Source organism: Vicugna pacos, chromosome 4 (genome assembly GCF_048564905.1).
Source record: "Vicugna pacos chromosome 4, VicPac4, whole genome shotgun sequence".
NCBI classification, from domain to species: Eukaryota; Metazoa; Chordata; class Mammalia; order Artiodactyla; family Camelidae; genus Vicugna; species Vicugna pacos.
Window position 1 is genome coordinate 15545109 of NC_132990.1, and position 19924 is coordinate 15565032.

General features: G+C 42.6%; 2 protein-coding genes across 3 annotated transcripts in view; one reads left to right on the forward strand and one right to left on the reverse strand.

Annotated features, from left to right (window-relative positions):
• The first annotated feature begins 256 nt into the window (after positions 1 to 256).
• The window catches only part of MOB3B (MOB kinase activator 3B), a 172076-nt gene continuing 152408 nt past the window's right edge, over positions 257 to 19924 (forward strand). For both annotated transcript variants that reach the window (XM_015248062.3, XM_072959279.1), the window contains exon 1: positions 257 to 473. The gene's annotated coding sequence lies outside the window, so the exon portion shown is untranslated. The remainder of the gene's footprint in view (positions 474 to 19924) is intronic.
• IFNK (interferon kappa) lies at positions 5196 to 5813 on the reverse strand. Its single transcript, XM_006214486.3, has one exon. It carries the CDS (start codon positions 5811 to 5813, stop codon positions 5196 to 5198), a length of 618 nt encoding a protein of 205 aa, XP_006214548.1.

Sequence of the window (19924 nt, forward strand, 5' to 3'; positions counted from 1 at the left end):
AGGGATGTGGCCATGGTGGACCTAAAACGCACCCTTTCAGATCTGGTATCTTCCTTGCCGCCATGGCCGGAGGATTAACGTCTTTTCCGCAGGGCTGGGGGCCCCGCTAAGACTGTCCATTCCCCACCACTTTCTGGATGGAAAATGACCTAAAGGTGACCGGACCTCTCTCCCAGACGGAGCTGCCATTCCGCGGGCGGCCGCCAGGGGGGCCTCCGCTCGTGTCCCCTCACGAGAGCCGCGCGCCGGGTGCCTGTGGGGGCTGCTGAGGAGCCGCGGCGGCTGCGGCCGGAGCCCCGCGTTCGCTCGCCCGCGCGCTCCCTCAGACCGCGCGCGCTGGCCCGGGAGCCCCTCGTTGGATCCGCGAGCGTCGCCCCTCCTGTCCCGAGCTCACCCTCTTCCTCCCGCGCCGCCTACCGCTGCCCCAGCGAGGGGAGCCGACAGGGCCCCGGGGCTGAAGGTAAAACCCCACGGTGAGTGAGAAGCCGCTCCAAGCGAGGGGAGGTGGCGCAGCCCGCAGCCGCTCACGCCGGGTCGCGTCCAGGCGGCTAAGAGGTGCGGGGCGCACCTGGGGGCGGGTGCAACAGGGGGGCGGGAGGCCGCGGACCCTGTTTCCCCGCCCGCTCTCCTCAGGCTTCCGGGGCTGGAATCTGCGTCAGCCCCCTGCCCGCGTCTTGGCTTCTGGCCGGCTCCTTCCGCGCCCTACCCGGGCAGGAACAAGAAGAGTCCAGTCCCGACCCTGGGTTCCCGGGCCTTGATTTTAAAAGATATATCAATAAAAATCGATCTTCTTTCGGGGTACAAGTCTGTCTCCGAACCCATCCTGAATCGCATATGACTGCAGGGTGCGTGCTGGGTTGTGGGTGGCGGGAAGACAAACTTTTACAGAAGTGCGCCTGGGCAGGGGGACAACGTTTACGGCGTCTTAATATTGAAGGAGGAGGCTCGGCTTGGGGCTGTGAAGGGGAACTTCGCTTCGTCGGCCAGGTCGCGCCGGGGACTGTTGATGCTTCGCGGAGGGAGAGGGTGTGTAAAATCCTGCTAAACCCTTGGGCCAACAACTGTCAAACATCTGGAATCCCAGCCCCTCCTTCACCCTGCACCGAGGAAGGAGGTGGAAACCCTTCAACTTTCCTTTGATTCCGCCTCCCTGCCTTTGGACCCCTCTCGAAGGGTAAAAGGCCGACTCTCGGCGCCTGGCAAGTAAGTACCAGAGACCCCCAAACTCCTCAAGATCCCCCCTCACCCCCCCTTCCTGACCCCTCCCTGACGTCCTCCCTGCCGGGACCACGCGACAGAGCCGATTGAGATCGTGGCGAATGGCCTTTTGTTTCTCCGCGTTGTCCCTATTGTTTGCCTTTCTAACATCTGGCGGGGATTGAGAGAGAAAGAAGCCCCTCTCGTCCTCCTCCCCCGCCCCCCAAGCCAGCCACCCGGCCAGCTCGCGCCCGGGATCCCGGCTGGGGAAGGAGAGGAGCCCAACCCCAGCGGGGCCGCCCCACCCGAGCCTTGCGGTTACTGGGCGGAGGGAAAGTTGTTCCGTCTCCGCCTCCTCGGCTGCTTGTGGCTCAGGGCACATTTCTCAGATCTTATCCCAACTGCGCCGCAAAGAGCGCAGATCCAGAGGGGCGCCGCTTTCGAGGGAGTGGAAGCGAGGTTCCGCCCCAATCTGGGGGTGTCCTTTGGTGAGTTCCAGTGGATTCCACCTCTCTCTGCCTAAAGGCGTGTGGCTGGGCCGCTGCCTGGCAGTGGGACGGGATCAGGGCAAGTCTGGTAGGCAGACAGCTCTGAGGTCTGCGAGTTCCCAAGGGCTGAAGGGCAGGCAAGTCGCCTTAAAGGGAATGGAGGCGGAAGTGACCTAAGAAGCCTCAAGACTTTGCCTAGAAATAGGGGTGAGGTGGCTCCCTCCTGAGTGAACCTAGAGTCGGGCTCCAAGTTTAAGTCCCAGGTCCCCTACCAGCATTTAGAAAAAGCAGGCTTGTACACAGCTCAGACGCCGCCAGGGCTGTGTTCACGTTTCCAAGTCCCTGTGAATCAGTGTCTGAGGACAGGCTCTGAGTTGGCCTGTGCGTGCGCCTGGGAGGTGATAGGTGGCCCTATTTCTCTGCCTCTCCTATTAAGTTGAATACTTACACATGGTGCTTATTCTTAGTGACTGTGGATTATCAAAGCGCTAGGGCTTACACCTGAAACTAATATAGTATTGTAAACCAACTATACCTAAAACAAACAAACAAACAAACAAACAAAAAAACCTAGGGCAAAAGCATAGTAGCCACTCTGAGAAAGTAGGGTCGCCAAATGGTGCCCGGAGAGTCCCTTTGCCTGTGAGAGGAGACGGTGTCTGTGCACCTGTTGGAATCTATACCTGCCATAATCTTAACATATACTAGTACCAACTTTTTCTGTCTGGCTGACTCCCCATCAGTCCCTCTTCCAAGGAGACTCAACTGTACTCTCTCTCTCTGTTTTTTTTTCAATCCTCCACCTTTTGATCCTTGCCGCCAGAGAGGGGAGAAAGGAAGCTTCCATCTGTACGCTGTGACTGATGTACCCACTCAAGCTTTTTAATTGGAAACTGCATTTGCCTTTGCAGAGTTCCAGGAGTTCCTCTTTAGTGGACTTAGAACTTTTGTGCTTCCACTTAATAAAGAAGAACAAAGGACACAAGCACAGGAATGTGGACACATAGAGCACTTTGTGCAGTGATTTTTGGGTATTACCAGTGGGACCAACAAAAGAAAAAAGGCAAAATCGTTGAAGTACCAGAAGGCACTTTACAAACATTTTATTATGAAAATGATTCCCCAAGGAAGGATTCCTTTAAATCTCCAGCAGCAGCAGGAGAAAAGCAGGAAGGACCCAGGTTGCTCAAGAAGTGTCCAAAGGCATCATTAACAAAGTGAAAGGGCACTGCCTGTCCCAGCCTATCCCAGTAAGGAAAACAGGGTAATTGTAGTGAAAGATAAGATTGCACAGTTTCTTCAATTTTAGAATTAAAAATAACCCCTCCCCACCATTGTAGAAAAAGTAGAAAATACAGAGGTGAAAATTAAAACAAAAGGAGGAGGAATATTACAAATAAGGCCCCATCGAGCACACTTACTCAGTTATTTCCTTGGAATAAATTTCTGGAGATAGGATAGTTAGGTCTAAGGAGTTAATACACTTTTTTGGGATATTTAAGATTGGCATATTGTCCCGTAGGAATCGTGTGCCAGTTTACCCTCTCCCCATCAATACACAAAGGGATATTTTCCTCTATATTCTCCACCCCATTAATACTTTATATTATTGCTCTCTCTCTTTTTAAAAAAATCTTTGCCAGACTGATGGGAGGGGGAGTATCATTATCTTCTTTTGATTTTTTTAATCATAAATGAGATTAAACATTTTTCATATTGTCTTTTGCTTTTTCTTTGTGCTTATACCAATTTGTGTCCTTACCTATTTTTCAGTGAGCACGCTCTTTTTCTGACCAGTGGTGCCTTTAATAAAAGCATCCCGTTCTGACTTCTGCGCCTGCTGGTACAATCAGACAATCTTTATTGACTTGAAGTGCCAATTCTCTTCCCTCTTGCACTGCAAACATTTGGCAAGACTGCAACCATTAATGACTAAAGTAACTACTGACATGGTCCCAGTAGAGTTATTAGGGAGACCACACGAAGGCATTATTAGAGAAATTCATGGAGAATATCAAGTGTATACTTTCTACTTAGTAGCTTGCATGCCCCAGCTCCTTTGTAACTTGTAATGCTTCTTTAAAAATTTAGAACAACTATGGATGAGTTCTTTTTACTAAGTGAATTATACTAACTCTTTTTATTGTATGATCCTCCCCGATAACCACTAGTTCTTGTTTTTTTAAGCATCTTCTAACGTTTGGACTGAATTTACCTCAGTTTTATCACAAGACTTTTCTTTTTGACCACACCGTTTGAGCCCTGTACTTGGATGAATCTTGAATCTAAACAGTTCAGCAGCATGCTATTAAAGCCATAGCAGGGGAGGCCTTACAGGGGCCCAGCCAGGTACATTTCATCCTCTTTGATGCATTCGAATGGCCACAATCTCTTTGGTAATTCTTGCTTGAAGGTAGATGATTCTGAAATGGGGTAGAGAAGAGAGAGAGGAAGAGAAAATTAATTTCAGCTAGAAGATGAATGAATACAGATGCAAGACCATAGCAGAAAATTTAAGTAAATAATCTGGGTAATCTAGGAACAGAATAACTTTCAAAAAGGTAAAATATTTTAAAGTGTCATGTGTTATTAGGATGACTAGTTAAATTAACAAACAAAGTGGCCCTCTGGGAAAATCCAATGTCTGACTGTAGATGTTTCATTTCAGGCACAAAATAAACAAAAAATAATGCAAGGCATTTACTACCTTTTTCTGTGGCATTTTCCATGCCTTTAGATGTCAAAATTTAATATGCGTTAGGAATGAACTGTGCTTCCTGCATTAGAATCATAGGCTCTCAAAGTTTGAACAAAAGCTTACTGGTCATCTAACTCAACCCTCCAATATTACTGTGGATCTTCACTCTCTTAAAATAATAAAATGCGAACCTACAAACTTAGTGTAATTTCAAACAAAACAAATTGAGAAGCATATGGACCAGAAATTTCTTTTCTTTCTTTCCTTTTTTTTTTTTTTTTTTTTGCTGCTTTTTCAGAGGGTAGGGAGACAGGAAGGATTTTAACTCTATGGGAGCTTGTATAAGCCCTTTTAATGTGAACTTTCCTAGAATTAATAACCTTGGCACCAAGAGGGTTAAGTCTTTAAGGTATTACATTTTGCAATATTCTCTGATCCATATCCTTTAGCCATGGGCTTGGTGGCTTTCAAAGGTGACGGAGCAAAGCGAGTACAAAATAGCTAAAGGAAAGAGGAACAGAGAGTAGAAGATGGAGAGGGAGTCTCAGTCCTTTTATAGTGTCTTCAGGATTTCCTAACAAGATGCTTGGTCACCCAGGGGATGGTTGGCATCAGCTTTCTTAAGACAGGTGAATGGGGATGATGTTGTAAGGTCAAACTTTAGAAACAGTGAGCATTACATAAACTACCACCAATGCAACCGAGGGGAGGCTTCTAGGAAAGCAAACAATCCTTTAAAAGAAGATGAAGGAGGAGGAGAAGGAAAAGGAGATTTTTGGAGAGAAATGGAATTTTAATTCTAAGAATATACCTTATTTCCTGCTGAGTAGTGCTGTGAATTTATAAAAGAAGTAGAAACATCTTTTGAGTTCCGCTCGGACGATCTCCCAGGCACAGTGACTGTATTTCTTATCTTTCAGGAACTTGTCTATCCTGTTGAAATATCTCCTCAGTTCGAGGTTACTCAGCTGGGAGACCGTATCTCTGGAGTGTTTCCTCTCCTCCTCTTCCATCTCTTTCATGTCTTCATTTTCCTCCTCCTCTTCTTCCAAGCATTGTTCCAGGTACTGTAGCTGCTCATCGAGTCCGATCTGAACTTGTCTCAGGTGTTTCTCTTCCCAAGTGGATTGGAAGGTGTCTTGAGTGAAGATGTTGAAGGCCTGGATGGCCATTTCATAGAAGGCTTCCTTGATATCCCTCTTCAGAGGCTGGGCATCAGATAGGATCTCTAGGGGCAACTCAAAAGCTTTGCTTTCGCTTAGACATTCTGTAGGAAATGAGTTGCTCATCCTGCTCAGGAGTCTCAGGTTTTGCCAGATGACTTTCCTCTGGTAAACATTCAGCAGGGTACAGTCCAGAGAGAAGATGCCAGTGAAGAACAGACCCACAAGGCACGCTGGCCACAGACACTTTCGAGTCACATCAGGCATTTTTTTCCCCTGTCCCGAGCTGAAAAATCCACAAGACTCAACGTTGACGGTGATGTTTTAGGTCTTGCGTATTCTTCCATGTGCCTTTTATACACCTGAGGATCCTTAGTGGGGAGGAGTTTTCTCATTCATCATTTCATGGTTCTCAGGAATTCGGCCCCTTTCCTTTGCCTCTGAGGCTTTTTTGACTTCAGGTGACTACGCTGGCTTTGGAAATGTTACCTTGTTTTTTGTTTTTGAGAAAAGTGAGCAAAGCATTACCATTGCATTATCTTAGATGCCTGGATGATCCATCCCAGTACCACAGAATCGTGAGAACAAGATGATGCAGACTCTTTCAGAAAGAACTGAAAGCTGTGACTCTATACGCTTGCTCACTCATGCAACGCTATTACATAAGAGAGAGAGATCTTCCAAGAAAATATTTTTTTGTACCTGGCCCTATCACCAAACATCTTCTCTCATTGAGTTAATCATAAACATTGGCCAAATGACTATGATTATTTGATTGCAAGGCCACTAGAACATAACATAGCTTAGATTTTTTCCAATCTTGTTAAAATCAAACTCCTATATTTGGAAATTTTCTTTTTATTTGATTTTTGGGGTCTCCAAAAAGAGGAAAAACAGAGTTGGTCATTGAGCACAGCACTTATTACATAGAAGGCCAAGCAGCTTAGTTTTCTGTTGCCATTTAGAAAATGTTGAAACGCTCCAACTAGCCTTTCCTTTAGTTAAACCTGAACCAGCATTTAGCATCCCCGCCAAGCATTTTGTTTGCCGCTGTTCTCCTTCTTAGAAGTCCTCCAGGGGGTTGTATGTGGGGGAATATTTTTCTGTCTCACTGACCTCTCTTTTGTAGTATCATGCATTAAAAAAAAAACTTAGATATGGCTTAGGCAGTATTTTAAAACTTTTGCTTGGCTATCTTTCCTTCTTGCTTGGAGGTTCTGTGCATGGCTTTTTTTTTTTTAAAGATTTTTTTTTCCTGTTTTTAAAATTGAAGTATAGTTGGTTTAAAATGTTGTGTTAATTTCTAGTATACAGCGCAGTGATTCATTTATACAAATATGTATTCTTTTTCATATTCTTTTTCATTATAGGCCATTACAAGGTACTGAATATAGTTCCCTGTGCTATACAGTAGGACCTTTAAAAAATTTTTTTTAATTGAAGTGTAGTTGATTTACAGTGTTAGTTTCAGGTGTACAGCAAAGTGATTCACACACATATACATACATATATATTTTTCTTTTCGGATTATTTTCCATTATATGTTATTACAAAAAATTGAATATAGTTTCCTGTACTACACAGTAGGTTCTTATTGTTTATCTATTTTATATGCAGTAATATGTGCCTGTTAATCCCCAATCCCTTATTTATCTCTCCCTGCCCCTTTTCTTTTGATAACTATAGTCTATTTTCTATGTCCATGAGTCTGTTTTGGTTTGTAAATAGAATTCTTTTTTTGGATTCCACATGTAAGTGATATCATATAATATTTGTCTTTCTCTGACTTACTTCACTCAATATGATAATCTCTAGGTCCATTGATGCTGCAAGTGGCATTACTTCATTTTTCATGGCTGAGTAATATTTCATTGTATATATACAGTAGGGCCTTATTGGTTCCTGTTTGTTTTCCACTGAGGAGGTATATGATCAACTGTTCTAGCCAAGCTAATTCACACCTGGCCCAATATTACTGTGGTGGTGATGGCCATCCATCATTGATGGTTTTCACTCTGTTTGACCAAATAACTGTCTTCTGGTTATGGCCAAAGAAAAAGCATTTCTTTCTCCAGGAATGTGAAATGGGGTGTTATTAAACAAGGCTAGCTTAATTATCACCTTAAAAAATAAATGCATTAATTTTCAATAAAGTCATTTTGGAATGATGAACAACCACAGTTCCACAAACATGGTTGACTTTGGAAATTTGGCTTGAAATGTTCTTGTCTAAATCAGTTGGCTGCACCAAAGGCTAATTGTAGACAAGTGAGACCTCTTAAAATCCTGGCTTTTCAGACTGGTTCCCTATAAAAGAAAACTTACTACATATGTTACTCTATATGCTCTCTCTGTATGAATTCTGAATTCACAGAGATATTTTGTGGGATGACTAAGTTAGGAAAATAATTAGGAAAATGGGCCCTTTTATAAATTGACACAACCTTCCTGAGGAGAAGGATGGTGATACGTATCAATAACCTTAAAAATGTACATGATCTTTTGACTGAGCAGTGCTACTGCTAGGATTTTATCCCTGAGAAATAATGATGGATGTCTTTAAAGACTTAGCTGTCAGGAAGTTCATCTCAGTTAAAAGCTGAAAACAGTTTAAATGTTCAGCACTAAGTACTTGGTTAAGGAAACCATCAGTAGAAAACTTCTGTGCAAGCATTAAAAATTGTGTTGCTAGGGGGAGGATATAGCTCAGTAGTACAGCATGTGCAAGGTCCTGGGTTCAATCCCCAGTACCTCCGTTAAAATAAATAAATAAATAAATAAAAGCATAGAAAAACCTAGTTACCTCTCCCCCCCAAAATAGTTATGTTATGGGAATATATTTGGTTACTCGGATAGATACACTTAGTAGCTTAAAAACAAGCTTATGTGATAATATATAGAATCTGATACCATATTTGTTAAATATAAACATATGCGTACATGTACAGAAAAAAACCCAGAAGTATATATGCTATAAATATTGAGCTATATGCTATAAAAGTCTAACTGGAAAAATAATGGATGATTTTTATTTTTGTATTTTTACTTACCTCAATTTTTAAAGTTTTCTATAGGCAGCAAGTGTTTCTTACTTAATAAATCAAACTGTTTTCAAATGAAGTACATTAAATAAAAGAAGGAATATTATGCATCTACAGTAGGATCAATACTTCTTTATTTACTTAAACATTTCTGTTCTAGGGTACTTTAAAAGGAGATGTGAAATTTCCCCAAGATTCAGTTCTAATTCAGTTGATAAGAATAATACAGAGAATATGGGAGTTCAATGTACTATAATTGCAACTTTTCATTAAAAAAATATGTGTAGGTTTATACACACGCACAGACACACAGAGTCTGTAAAATGCAAAGCTCTTCTGAGGGGCAGGCCATCTTACGTACCTCAAACAACTCCTTATACCTAAGGCTTTTTGAATTGTCCCAGTCAGAACTGCTTGGTCCTCTTTTGGGCAATGCTTTGTCCTCCTTAATTTTGGCTTTTTAAAATAAATAGTTGCTGAAAGTGTTGATCTCCCAGTTTTGTATTCTCCCTAGCCACCCATGGTGCTTAGCATACCTCGCACTTATTTGAGATAGTTCAGTCATAATAAGCAAGCTAAGAGATGGTTCAATTGAACTCCTTTGTTAAAAGGTTCTGTCCATGGGTGATGGAGGTGGCTGGAGATCTGGCTGTTGTCAATCATCTTGAAGGTCCCTGTATTTTCTGCTATGAACATTTTGTCATTTTACCCTCCTCACCCCAAATTTCGTTTATTGTCATTCCATATTACACCCTCATTTATTCAAGACTGTGTTTTTAGCATCTACTGCATGCCGATCATGGGGCTAGGTCTTCAAGGAGAGATGTATGATCTCAAGGCATCCACAATTGGAGGAACAGTCATGTTCGTTCTGAGTATTGTAGGTGGCAGGAATAATTCATAGGTCTTCCCTATAGCATTCACCTCATTCCTCATGGGCTGTAAATGTTAATTGATGATAATGTTGACAGTATTCATGACAAAAAAGGAAAGATGATTGACATGCATGTCTTCCCCTCTTCCACCATTAGAATTGCTTGATTTAACAGATAAAAATACGGAACACCCATGCAATATTTCGGATGTACCTATATGAAAATATCATTCATTATTTATTTAATATTCAAATTTAACTGGGTGTCCCATATTTTATCTGGCAACCCTACCCACTGTGCTGTCAGAGCACAACTTAGACATGGAGTCCTCTATGGGAAGCATTTCCTCTGCTAGCTGTCCACCTTGTGCAGACATACATTCGATTGCATTTCTGTGTGCACACCTCCCTAATAAGTGTGCACACTTTGAAGGGGGCACCTGCTGTACGAAAACAAAATAGTACATACACACACACGTATTCTCTCACACATTATTGCTCTGGTCAGAAGCATTATTGGGTGATCAGTCATCGGTCATGCCTCTGTTCTGTAAAAGCCATGCCATCCAACTCTATCTCAAAGTACAATCAGAAAATTGAAAAGAATGACAGTGTAAGGAAATGTTTTTATCCCAGAATTTGTCTGTCACAACTGCCCAGTCCGTTACTCTGAGCTGTGCGTTCACGTGCTAACACTGTCCCCTGATACCTGCTCTTGTTTCTCTAGATGATTACTCTGTGGTCGGGCTTTCCTCCGAGGGAAAGCTGATGAGCAGGGGCTGCCCTGCTGTTGGTGGAACAGTGTGAAGTAAAGGTGGATTACGAGGCTGACAGTCATGGGCAAGACCCAGTTTTTTTTTACAAAATGGAGATGAGACATTTCAGTCTAGACGACATAGCTGTGATTCAGCTCACGGGCATTTGGCATCTGGTGGTAAGATTCATGGCTCTGTGTGAAAAAGCAGGTTTTGAGCCAGGGCGAGAGTCACATGTGGCTCATCCATGTTACTCAGGACATGGAAGTAAGCCATTCCATTTGCGGGCTCAGAAGGTGATGGAGCCCAGGAGGGAGCTCAGAGGTGGGAAGCCTTGTGTCCACGCCTGGCAGTGCTTTCCCTACGGCATGTGGACCACGGTCACCACAAAGTCGTGTGCAGCTCTGTTAGCCCAGACCAACGCTGAAGCTCCAACAGCTTGTCATTTCATTCATTCCCACTGCCTCCCGCCTTGGGGTCTGCCTCTCCCCTGGTCCTCTGGTCCCTTCCTTGGCTGTTCTTCTCCTAATGATGTACCCGATGTAGCGATTTAAGTGACAAGTCATACGTGGATATGTTCATATTATAACAATTTAAACACTTCAGGTAAAGTGAAAGCTTTGCTTGCCAGCTCTGCCTCACCTCATGCCTCTCTCCTCCCCTGCGGTAGCTACAGTTACCAGTTTGGTATGTCCTTATTTGAGATCTGTCTCCCCATGAAACGCTAAGGTCTGTCAGTACAGGTGCAACTGCTGGCTTGTTAGCTGCTTGTTCTTGAACACCTGCAGGACCCGCAGATATGGAGAGACACCTGGACCACTTCCAGGGGTGATATGTGGCGTGGGAGTAGGGAGACTGGTACATTTTTTTTAATTGACAAAACAGGATTATAAAAATTGTGATAAGTTTTGAAGTTGAAGCTTAAGTGTATCCCTGTGAGTGTATATGTGACATCACTTGGACGTAATTTTTAAAATCTGTATTATAAACCCTTCAAGAATATGGAACCCAGGCTAAATGGCACAGTGGACCTGGACCAGACAGATCTGGGGTGCATTTCATAGTACCCTGCGTGTCGTAGGTGCTCAGTAATTATTTCTGGATGACTGCCAAAAGAAGATAATGAAGCCATGTCTCAGTGACAGGGAAGTGATTCAGTGGTTTTGTTCTGCTGTAGAGATATGGGGAGGACAAAGTCAGGTGTTGGGGAAACTGAAGGAGTTCACAGAAAGAGAGATGGCAGCTCAGGCATTCATTCAGTGTCCCCCTCCACCGACTTCCATCATCTTCTCTTTGGGATTCCCTGAGGCTGGTCGGGTCCTGAGCACTGTCAAACCTCTACTGTGCTGCTATTACTGAGTTCTGGGTAGTTTGATTGACTCATACATCTTTCCCTCAAGCAGGCAAGAAATGTGTCGTTCAATTTTGTATGCATCGCGTTTCTTATGTAAAGACATTCAGTGTCTGCCATGCGATTTTTTTTTTTTTTGGTATTAACTTGTTCTGACAAAACTGCTAAGAGATTCCAAAACCTTCCCCCTTCTCCCTGAATGTTGCCACTTCTTTGTGTTAGGTGCTCCCGGTAAGTGTCATTTTGTCGTATCACCATTATAGAGGTTCTTGCAAACTTACCCCTGGTTCTCTTTTAGAGCCCAGCTTCAGATAATAGACATAGTCACTTCCTCCACAGGAATAATTTGAGCTTTTAGAAAATGATCCCTGAGAAAAAGACATTTAAAATGGTGGAATAAGGATTTAAGTAAATAAATATATACCATCAGTAAAACCTAGTCTCAGTTTGGGGATTAACAGAACAGCTTCCATCTAAATCTTTGTTCCACTGTTGTTTCTCTTGGTCTGTCTGAACCCTAATGGGGCTTTCACTTCTGAGATGGTGGCAAACATTCAGATGAGAGAGGTCACCTACCAGAATAACTCTCTCCTTTACCCCCTGAATAGATGTGGGTTTCTTCCCAGACCACATCCGAGTATGCCTGTAGTCTGGAAAAACCACAGGAGTGGAGTGAGTGATGGACAGAGATGTCCTCTTGTCTTGGGTAAATATTATAACAGACAGAAATGGGGACAGTGTCTTCTTTTAATTACTGTCAGTTTGCATGTGGTCATAAGGTTTCCTGACAATTATGAAGAACAAAGAAAGGCATTATTATGCAAAATTTTAAGTGAGCTTTTCTTAGAAAATTCACATGCCCCAAATTTTAGAGTTTTTTTTTCAATGTGAGCAATGCCTGGGTTTGAGGGTGGTGTCAGGAATAATCTAGAGCCATGGGGACTTGGGTGGGGGCTCTTTGTTTCTGACAACACTCCTGACCCTAAGTAGCCTGTGAAGTGCAGACTCTAAATCATAGGCTATAGGGTTGGAAGGATGCTTAGAGATAGACTGTTGGAGTCAGAGAGGTGAAGTGTCTTATGCAAGGTCACAGTGCAACTTTGGGGTTAAGTCAGGCTGAGACCCAGGTCCTCCGACCTCAAGGCCATCGATGTATCTTTCAGTGCAAGTACAGAACTTCCTTTGCTCTGCCTCCATTGAGAGGGGCAGCCCACCTGCAGCCAAAAGCAAGGGGATTTTGGAGGCTGACTCTGCTTCAAGGCCAGGCGAGGATGTCATGACTCAGGCTCTTTCTGGTACTTTATAAGGGCTTTTCAGCTCTGTGAGGAAGGCGTTAGCAAAGGAGGAAACCCTGAGTTTGACACCCCTAATATTTCTACAAAGTTACTTGAAATTTTGCGCATAAAGACTAGTAGGTTTCCCAGATTCATAGGTCAGTTCAGGACTAGAGTGATTGCCTTAGAGAAACCTGGAATAGGTTTCCTGAGAGACTTCCCCCCGTCTGAAATTAATTTATTTATGGATTCATTTACCTATTTTCTTTGTTTTCCATCGCATCTCCAGTGCTTAGGACATAGCATGTGCTCACTAAATATTCATTGAACAATTAGGTGTGTGTTTCACTATTTTATGAGTATGTTTTAATTTAAATTGAATTTCAGACCAGGTCTACCTCTTGGTAGAACTGTGTAACTTTGCACAAGTCACTTAAACTTTCTGTACTTCATCTATAAATAGGGATAATAAGAGTAACTACCCCAAAAGGTGGTCGTGGAGATGTAAATTGCTAATAACAGTGCTTGGTACATAGTAGGTGGTCAGTGATGATCGTTATCATTGTCATCATCATCATCATCATCATCATCATCTGTTGCCTAGAGCATAAAGACAATGCTAAATTCCAGGAGGACAAGAGTAGGAAAGGCATATGTACCCCCTGTCCTTGCAGAGATTCCTAGAGGCAGTGATATCTGAGCTGAGTCTTGAAAGGCAAGAGTTGGTGGGAGTTTGAGTTAGGACAGTGATGGTTGGTGTGGAGAAGAAGAGAGTTAACTGGGAGGTAAGACTGGCAGATCTTGGTGATTGATTTGTAGTGGGAGGGGGAGAAAAAGGAAATAGACCTGGTAGAAGCCCCAGGTCTAGCTAGGTATATGGTGTTGCCACCGACTAAGAGGTAGCATGTATGAGAAGGAGCAGGCTTAGGGGAACAATGGTGAATTCTATTATAGATGAGTTGCTTTGAGATGTCTATGGGATAGCCAAGTGGAGCTGTCCATTTGGCAGTTGGATAGATGAGGGCTGGAGACTGATCCAGGTGGGAGAGAGGGATTTGAAAGTGTCAGTAGAAGCTGTGGGTGATAATTAAGACCCTGAGAATTAGTGGGTTGTCCATCTAAAGAGAATATGTTGAGTACAAAAAGAAGTGTGAGCCAGTTTCAGAACCTAGGAATCTCCTGCATTTAAAGAATGGGCAGTGGAGGAGAAAACTGAAGAGGATGGTCACAGAGGTCACATGAGGAGAATGAAGAGTTTTCTGACCCTTTATCTACCTGTTTGCCTAGATAATGCTTCACAATCCTTCTCAACACAGCACTCTAAAGCAGCCATTCCCCACTAACCATCATTAATCTAGGCCTGATGCCATTTTGTAGATAAGATACTTGAAGCTCAGCGAGGTGAATTAATTCCTTTAAGTCTAATGTCAAAGCCTCTCCTTTCTTTCCTCCTTTGTGCTTTTCTAGCATATGTCTCCTGTGAACTCAGTTCTTGGCAGATGTCACCTAGATTGACGTTGGCTTGGTTATTTCACTTTTACCATTTGGGGCTATGGGATTTGGGAATGTATTAGTTTCCTTGGACTGCTGTAATAAATTTCCACAAACAACAAACAACATGGCTTCAAACAACAGGAATTTTTTCTCTTATGGTTCTGGAGTCTAGAAGTCCAAAACATAGTGTCGTCAGGACCATGTTCCCTCTAAACCTTCTGGGAAAGACTCTTTCCTTGCCTCTCCTAGCTTCTGGTTATTTTGGAAATCATCCGTGTTCCTTGTCTTGTAGATGCATCACTCCAGTCTCTGCCTCCATAGTCACGTGACATTCTCCATGTTTTTGTGTGTCCCTCTATCTTCTAGACATAGCCTTTAGGTATTCTTTGGTGACAATCTACATAGTTATTAATAATAATAAAAGATACTATTTATTTAGGAGTTACTAAGTACCGACTCTTTGTATAAGTTATCTTTAATTCTCATAGCCACTATATGATGTAGATGTCATTATCCTTAATTTACAGAAGAGGAAATGAAAGCTTGAGGAAGACTTGTCCAAGCTCACATAGCTAGAAATCCAGAGAATTAAGATTCAAACCCAGGTCTGTCTGAGGCCACACTGTAGTTTTACAAGATCTAGGGTTGAAAAGGTTTGGTGTAAAATCCACTGTGGGTAGCTACACACTAAAAACCTATTTCATTCCCTAAAGGATTTGAAGGAGCTTCTAAAATATATACAGTACAAGAAAATAAAAATGGTTAAAGAAATCAGAGTTGAGAGAAAACAAGATGAACTCAGGGGCACAGTTTGAACATAAGCATGCTTATTATGATGTCCAGGGTCATTATGGTGGAGGGTTGCAGATCTGTCCCTGGGCTTTCTAGAAGCAAAGAGGAAATATGACCTGTTAAAGTAATCACAGTATCCAAAAGATAAAACAAACTAGCAACAAAGATAAATCCTCAGTAGAAGCAAAGCTTTTCTTGGTACAGAGTCCTGGGCAGAGTTTCTCCTGCAGGCCTTCAAGAAGAGAGTGCTGTGGGATTTCCTGAGCAAAGACCTCAGAAACTTCCTTGCAGGAGTAACCATCCCGGCATCCCCACCGCATGCATTGCAGGGCTGACTCTTGTAACCTCCCTCTGTGTAGGCAGATGTCACGTGGCTGATGTGCATTTCCTTGTTAGGCTTTCTGCAGGGGCTTGCTGGATTTCCTTGTGTTGAGTTACAGAAAGGCGTTCATCAGTTCTGGGATTGGGAGAGCGTTTCTTCATCGTGGCTCAAAGAGGGGAAAAATGTAGTTACACGCATTGGCATTCTCAGGGTATCCAGTGTGAAGAGACTGCCCAGACATTTCCAGAGCCCCTGCCCAGATCCAATCCTGCGTTTCCTATCACATGTACAGAGGAACTTTGGGGAAAACTGTCTGTAGGCATGACTCTCCTCCATTCAGTCAGAGCTGGGAAAACAAGCTATTTTGATGGATTGAGCCAGTGCCATCAATAAAAAGTGAAGCGTGCGCTGGACTTCCACAGTCTTAGGTTGGAGTTGCTGTCTTCCTCTAAGGGTTATAGTCTTAGACATGGGAACCTGAGGAAGCAGCCTGTGGTTTTACTCTACATTAAGGGGACTTTTTTGTCTCCTGAAGGAGCTTCTTCATAAGTTGGATAGCTTGAAGTTCAAAGCAAAGATAGCCTTGTGTCCCCAAATGCTATAGAGAGTTAAATATTTAAGACATCCTCGTGGGACTATTAATTTTGCAAACTCAAGCATTTTTTACTTGAGAAGAGAACTGATCTATGGATGGCCTCAGAGCTAAAACTTCTTAATAAATTTCCAGGAGAGATGCAGTTAAGAGAGCAGAAATTGGCATTGTCCTATAACCATCCCCACTGAGACAGTGCAATAACATTTGTTGCCAAATGTGATAATACAGTTTCTTATGGATGGTCCATAGGACAAAGAATGCTGAGATTATCTGCTGCCTATAATTTCATCCATCCATCCATCCATCCATTCATCTCTGATGAAATGCTGCCTGAAACAAGGTAGTAAAACAGAAAAAGAGGTGAAGAGATTCAGGTCCTATTAGAGTGTCCATATTTTCAGACAATAAAGAATAAAATTTTAGGATGTTCTAAGTGTTATGACGGAAATAAAGAGGGCAAGAGGGTAATTGTGGCTGAATTAAGACTTCAGGGATGAAGAAAAATCAGCAATGTAAAGAGCTGAAGGGAGAGCATTTCAGGCAATGAGAAAAGTATGTTCAAAAGCTCTGATGGAAAAGAGCTTGGGATATTCAAGGGACACAACAGAGATTGGATGTGCTGGAGTGAAGGGAATGGGGAGGTTGGTCCTGGGGTATGTTGGGAGTGTGTAGGGCATGGCAGCCATGATGGAATCCCAGTTTTATTCTCACACTAGTGAAGACATGAAAGAATGCTAAGCAAGAGAGTGGTGTGATATGACCTGTGCTTTAAAGAGAACACTGTGGGGACTCATTGCAGGGAGCAGTTTGGAGAAGGGGCAAGAATGGAAGCAGGGAGGCCTGGTGGAGAGCGGATACTTCAGTAGGCCAGGTGACAGTAGTGGTGGCCTAGATAAAGGTAGAAGCAGCGGCGATAGAGAGAATAAGATGATTCAAGAGATGTTTTTACTAAGTTGCTTATGATGCATTTGGGTCCAGGCTCACATTTGTGATCACCAAAGGCAGTTTTGCAGAAACAACATTGCTAATCCATTGGATTATAAGGTCTTGACTGAATTAACACTTTATTTTTTAGATAACCAGTAAGTCATCTCATTTGGCATTATATCTTTAACTAGATGTCCTTAGACTGGGTTAGGTCCCTTACACTTTGGACAACAAAATGAATAATGTACTTAATTGGACTTGGGTTGGGACCAAAGCTTGAATTTCCCAGGGTTAGCTGGAGGCTTAAGTTTCTGAGAGTGTCCTCCTGATACATAACAAATGCATATCCCTGTACACTTTAACATTTTTAAGTAAAATAGTGTGTTTTAGGATCAGTTTAAATTGCCTGTAGTCAAGTCATAATGGAATATAATCATTATAATATGACAATTCTGAAGTTAATGAAGAAATTCTAATCTGTTATTTACTCAATATAGATGAAAACCTGTAGATAACAACTCCAGTTCTCTCCAATTTGGTTCTCTAAAAAGTCTCAGAAATGTCTAATTGTCAGACATATCAGTCCATACCAGCACTCTGACACAAACTAACTATACTCCCACAAAACACAGTTGTTTGATGGGCTGAGTCAAGAGGTTCTTGTCACTAAAATTAAGCAGTGGTGGACTTTTCTTGTGTCACAGAAGAATTTTTAAAATGGAATGAGTGTTTTGTATTTCAAGGTTTGCAACAACATTTTTAAACTTTTGGCACCTCTGATGGTTTACCTGAAGTAGAAGCTGGGCTACAGTGTTATCTTAGTTCTAGATTATTTCGTTATTTTATGAACTAGTGTCTGCTTTGGCACACAAAGATTAGAGTCATTATTTTACATATAATTTCTCAGTATTTCATAATTTTGCAAGAATCCTACGGCTTACAGATACTCCAAAGCTACTGTAAAAAACACATCTAAAAATGTAGAGTGGCTCATACATGATAGAAGTATGTCTCTCATGTAAAATTTGGGAAGGAGGTGCTTAAGCTGTGGTTGACCTTCTTCCAAACAGTGATCACAGACACAAACACTTTCCATCTTGTGGCTCTGCCATCTTCCATGTGGCTTCCAAGGTTTCAGGGCTTATCTTCATCGAGCTGGAGCAAAATGACAAGAGCTGGAGGGATGTGCATGGAAGCATTGTGTGGGTTAGGCTCAGAGGGGCACACATCACTTCCAGTCACATCCCATTGGCAGGAATTTAGTCACATAGTCACAGCTGAGTGCAAGGGATGCCAGGGTTATTTAGTCCAGTCATGTGCCCAGGAAGTAGTGGGACTACTTTGATGAACAGCTTGCCCATCTCTGCCATGCTTTTGATTCATTTGGAGAAAGTCTCATAATCAGAATGTGTTGGCGCTGGTATTAGTTGGCTTGGGATTGGGCTGGCATGATGGGGCACATTGTCGATGATACCCAATAAAATTTTTTTAGAAATGTACTTGAAGAGAATTGGCGTTGTCAGCCACCGGCAACTTTCTAGCGAGGTTATTTAAAGAGCAGCAGAAGAAATACTGTTGAAATAAAAGATTTTCAACTTTTTTTCCCCAAGGCTCTACAAATAAGAAGAGAAATGATTAATTTAGTGTCTTTTTAAAAAGCATGCTTTCCTTACAAGAAGTCTATTTTGGTAGAAAGGTAGTGTCATTTGCTTTCTTTAAAAAACAGGACCCATGGAACTTATTTCCTGTAAGTACCAACACGTAGAAGACAGTCCTTCAGTACCATCCACAGCTAATACTACACTGGGCATTAACCATGTCTCAAGTATAGAATTACTAAGTTTGCATTCATTGTTTCACCTTAATATCAAAAGAATCCTGCAAGATCCCATTTTACAGTTTTGAGGACTCAAGGCTTCAAAAAATCACATAATTGACAAAGGCACAGACTGTGGGGAGCATCCTGGGGCTATGCCGAGTGAGCTTGGCTCCTAGTTCAAGTCAACTTGGAGAACCCTGATGCAGAGACAGGCTGTGTGTAGGACCAGAGCATCCTGCAGTTAGGAGAGGGGATAGAGCAATGTCACCACAGCATCTTCAAGTGCAGACAGTACGCAAATCAGTTTTCCCAGAGTTGGTTACATCAAACACTAATTTTGCAAGAAGTTCCACGAAAGGAGCTTGTTGTGGTTCAAGAAATTTAGAAAACTATATATGTTCAATGTAGACTCACAGTATACATTAGCATATTAAAAGCCTCTAAAATCCTACAGCAAGACACCTGTTAAACTTGTATAACCCATGATATAACAAATTTATTTGACCACATACTTAAAAAAAAATCACACTTAATAATATCCCGAGGAGCCAGTGTTTAGGGGAATTTACTTCGTGAAACACTGATCTAAATAGGTCATAAAAAGAAGATAATGTTAGAAAATTATCGAATCGAATGCCCAAATTCCAGTGGAACATTTTATCTGTGGAGGACTTTGTCACAGAGGGCTGACAGTGTGTTTGAGAGTTGCTGATCTTAATGCATAGGCTTAAATACTAGGTTTTCATAAAAGGATTTGTGCCTACTTCCTTGTGATGTCCTCCTTAGGAAGAACGGAAGATGTTCCTGCCTGTAATCAGAATTTAGTTTTTGCATCCTGGTGGACTGAGGGTTTGGAGGCCACCTGACAGAACAAAGGCTTTTCATCTGGAGAACCAAGTCTGACCCATCGGGAGTGGTGGCCCGGAGGTGCTGAGTTAGGGAAGCTTCTGAAAGAGCCCCTCTCTGATTGGCTGATGGCTGCCCTGGCTGTGCATCTGGGAAGGTGTGTCTCTGCCCATCTCTGGACTAGAGTTTCTACCAACAATCCTCAGTTGGCTGAAGGGTATTTTTTGTTTGTTTGTTTTGTTTTTGTTTTTAAATGATATTCAATGCTTACCTTTAATCCAGTGGGAT

Excerpts from the sequence above, each read along its gene's own strand:
- IFNK (XM_006214486.3), bottom strand. The coding sequence starts at position 5,813 with ATGCCTGATGTGACTCGAAAGTGTCTGTGGCCAGCGTGCCTTGTGGGT.